The sequence below is a fragment of the Aplysia californica genome, unplaced genomic scaffold (genome assembly GCF_000002075.1).
Source record: "Aplysia californica isolate F4 #8 unplaced genomic scaffold, AplCal3.0 scaffold00004, whole genome shotgun sequence".
NCBI lineage: Eukaryota > Metazoa > Mollusca > Gastropoda > Aplysiida > Aplysiidae > Aplysia > Aplysia californica.
Window position 1 is genome coordinate 3,392,557 of NW_004797274.1, and position 3,317 is coordinate 3,395,873.

Below are 3,317 nucleotides of genomic sequence, written 5' to 3' on the forward strand. Positions count from 1 at the left end.
CCCTCAGCTGGGAGACTCTTGAATAAAGGAATAAAGGTGGCTCTTGGCAAAAGGGTGTGAACTGGACTTCTCTATTTTTGCATGTACAACGTACTTAGCATTAATAGCATAGTGTTTTATTTTACTATTTTTTAGGCCGAGGGATGCACACACACTGAAATTATGGACCGGTCTCGGCGTTTACACTGTTTTGGAATCGTCAAAAGATATTTTGTCAGATGATTTGTAATAATAATAAAGAATGTTGTTGTTAGAGGCAAATGTTGTAAAAAGGCGGCAATTTACACAGGAAAAAGTCTGTTACAAAAACGAAGGCTGCTGTTAGGCGGATGTTGCTCTTATATACGGGTTGCTATTAAGTGGGCACCTTTGTATTACAATCATTATAAATTATCATCGTCATAAAGTTCCAGTTTTGACACAGACATCAGCGATCATAGCTCGCCGTTCATTTCATCACTGAAATGCTTTCAGAAAAAATCCAAACAAACCCGACATTATACTGATGTTTCCCCCATCACCTTTATTATGTTAAGGTTTCCCAAGTAAGTAGCTCTGGGTCTAACTACAAGAGATGTACTCAAACGAGTAGCTTTTCAATACTCGAGTACTCGCCTGAGTTCAAAACCACCCAGTACTCGGGTAATCACTCGAGTGCTTACTTTTTTTTTCACCCAATGGGGGTTTTAGGGGAAAACAAAGCTAGTTGATGTATACATGTAGTATTTTTTTTTCTTTTTCTCTTTTTTTCTTTGAGCACTTTTCAAATCATTTAAGTAATTGTAATACCTTTCTTTGTTGCTTCTACCCTGATTCAACATTTCCTTTCCTGCTTTAGTATCATATTATTATTATCAATTATTATACTATGAGCAGTTCAATTAGTTGATCAAGGAAAATACAAGGATTAAAAAATATACCCCAAAAATCAATTTTAAAAAACAGAAAAAAACAAAAACACACAAAACCTTATTCATAGCATAGAATGAACATACAGCATAATATACTCTGGAGAAACATTAACAGGACACATGCATTATTCCTTCAAAAAGAACAAAGTGAATAAATAGAAAAGGGATGGTGTTGTGTATTATATCATGTAACATAATTTAAAAATAAATAAGACACAAAAATCAGTTTCAATATTTTAAAAATATTCAAAACTCTCAGCATTTAAGGTTTCAAAGAAGGACATTCAAAAAACGAACGTTGCAAATTGTGCTGCAGTATACCAATAATCACTTAAAGACATAAATAAATTGGTATCTGGTATGGCCACCATTCCAGTTAAAGGGAGTGACAACTCCTTGTGCATGGCCTTTTTGTAAGATCTAATATTGCTTTCTTGGGGACACTATTCCATGCATTTATGAAGCATTTTTTTTTTTATTGGTGGAACAATCCATTACAAAGAGTACACTTACCAACTGATTCATAGGTGTACTTTATGGTCATTGGGTCATTATTTACATATCAACTTCATTTTTTTTTCAGCTTGTTGTATAGCACTAAATTTTCTTTCACAATAATATGTGGCTTGTTTAAAATCATATTAATTACTGATCAATTAAAAATTACATCTTAAAAAGTGGCAAGTTAATGTTGTCTAGAGTACATTTACAGAATAAAACAGGTCCATACATATTAGAATAGACCTGACACAAATGTGCAGGTTAATTTGTTGGCTAAAACTGAATTAGGTCTACACTTCTCCACCTTTTTCCATATAAAATAATTCACACACATAATACATTATGCCTGTGTTGACGATTTGAATACCTGAGTACTCGCTCAAGAGAAAATTCCCACAGTACTGGAATTGCACACTTCTAAGAGATCTACCCCCGCTTTATTTACCTTCTATTTTTCCAGTGACAGCAAAATATTCAAAGCCTTCAACTTCAGGTGACAGTACTATCTCATTTTGATTTCTTTGACTTCCATTAAATTTTCAACAGTCTCAAAAGAAATCACATTTCTGTTTCTCTTATTTCATTTGATTTTCATTGGTAGTTGTCCAGCATTCACTGTCATTTAGACGAGTGGACCAGACATGATAGGTTTCTTATGAATTGTCCTTACATTCTACATGGCCAGTTTAAAAAAGTTTTGGCCCAGATTTTGTTTTGCAGAGAGTAGCTGGATAACGATCGGGCTCCACCTGCTTTATGCAGCGGTCCCTACCAAGCGAAGGGTTCTCAGATGGATTATAAACCCCCTTAATGCTTTAATCTTTAAAAAGTTGAAAATGATTTGACTTTCAATGATTATCTCGGGAGGTTACAGTGGTGGTTTCTGTTCCCTATAGCCAGTTTGTGTACACTTTACTCTGCTAGCCTTTATCATCCGCTGACTGCCAACACGGCGGTAGGGGCCATTCAATTGTTAGCCTCTATAATGTTACTTTATTTATAATAAATACATTTGAGCTTACAGGCTAAACTTTGGAAACATTATTTCATGGCTTCATATGCATATAATATATATATGGCCTACATGTATTTCAGTATCTATGGACAAAATACCTATGTGTGCACGTGTGTAAGTGTACGTGTGTGTGTGTAAGCGAGCACACTGACTCACGTACCTCATCTGCTGGGATGAAGTGGCTTGGGCCGGACACAGTCACCACTGGTACCTGGAGGCGGCCACATCCTCGTTCCTGTCAGAGGGAGCACACCAAAGAACAATCATTACATGGTCAGTAGGCCTATATAGCCATTCCAAATCGTATATAATGGTTGATGCACAGTTGCTACATGGCCACAATATAGTTAATAAAAATAACATCGATTATAATAATAACAAGCAATGGCCTATGCGCTTTACAACCATTATTTCCCCAGCAGACTCGTGAACACCCAGAAACATTTTCGCGCTCAAAAAATAACAAACTGACAATGACAGGATCTTTTGCTATCTATAGCCGGGTATCCATTCCCACCTGGGTGAAGTGAGGAAAATTTATCATAAAAATTGCCTTTCCCAAGGACACAAAGTCGGGTCCCTGAAGGTAATCAAAGCCATAACATTACGATTGCAAGTCAAAGAACCTAACCACAAGGCCACCTATTCAATAGCCATTGCATAGTCACTTCATGGCAACTATACAATAAAGTCCAGCACACACACAGCAAACACGCTACGCACAGAGCGAACACATTCTTCTATCGACCTTCCTCCTTCCCGCCTTCCTCTCTTCCCCTCTTTCTCTCCACGTCCCCTTAGTCTAACCTTCCTCCACCACTCCAACACTCTCCCTGTCTTCCAGATCTTCATCAATCCTCCACCCCCTCCTTTTCCAAATTTCTCCCCCC

General features: G+C 37.1%; 1 protein-coding gene across 1 annotated transcript in view; it reads right to left on the reverse strand.

Moving 5' to 3' along the window:
• LOC101857450 (sestrin-1) overlaps positions 1–3,317 on the reverse strand; it is a 35,826-nt gene that overhangs the window by 26,350 nt on the left and 6,159 nt on the right. The window contains exon 2 of the mRNA XM_005089269.3: positions 2,588–2,662. Coding sequence (XP_005089326.1) covers positions 2,588–2,662 — 75 coding nt within the window. The remainder of the gene's footprint in view (positions 1–2,587; positions 2,663–3,317) is intronic.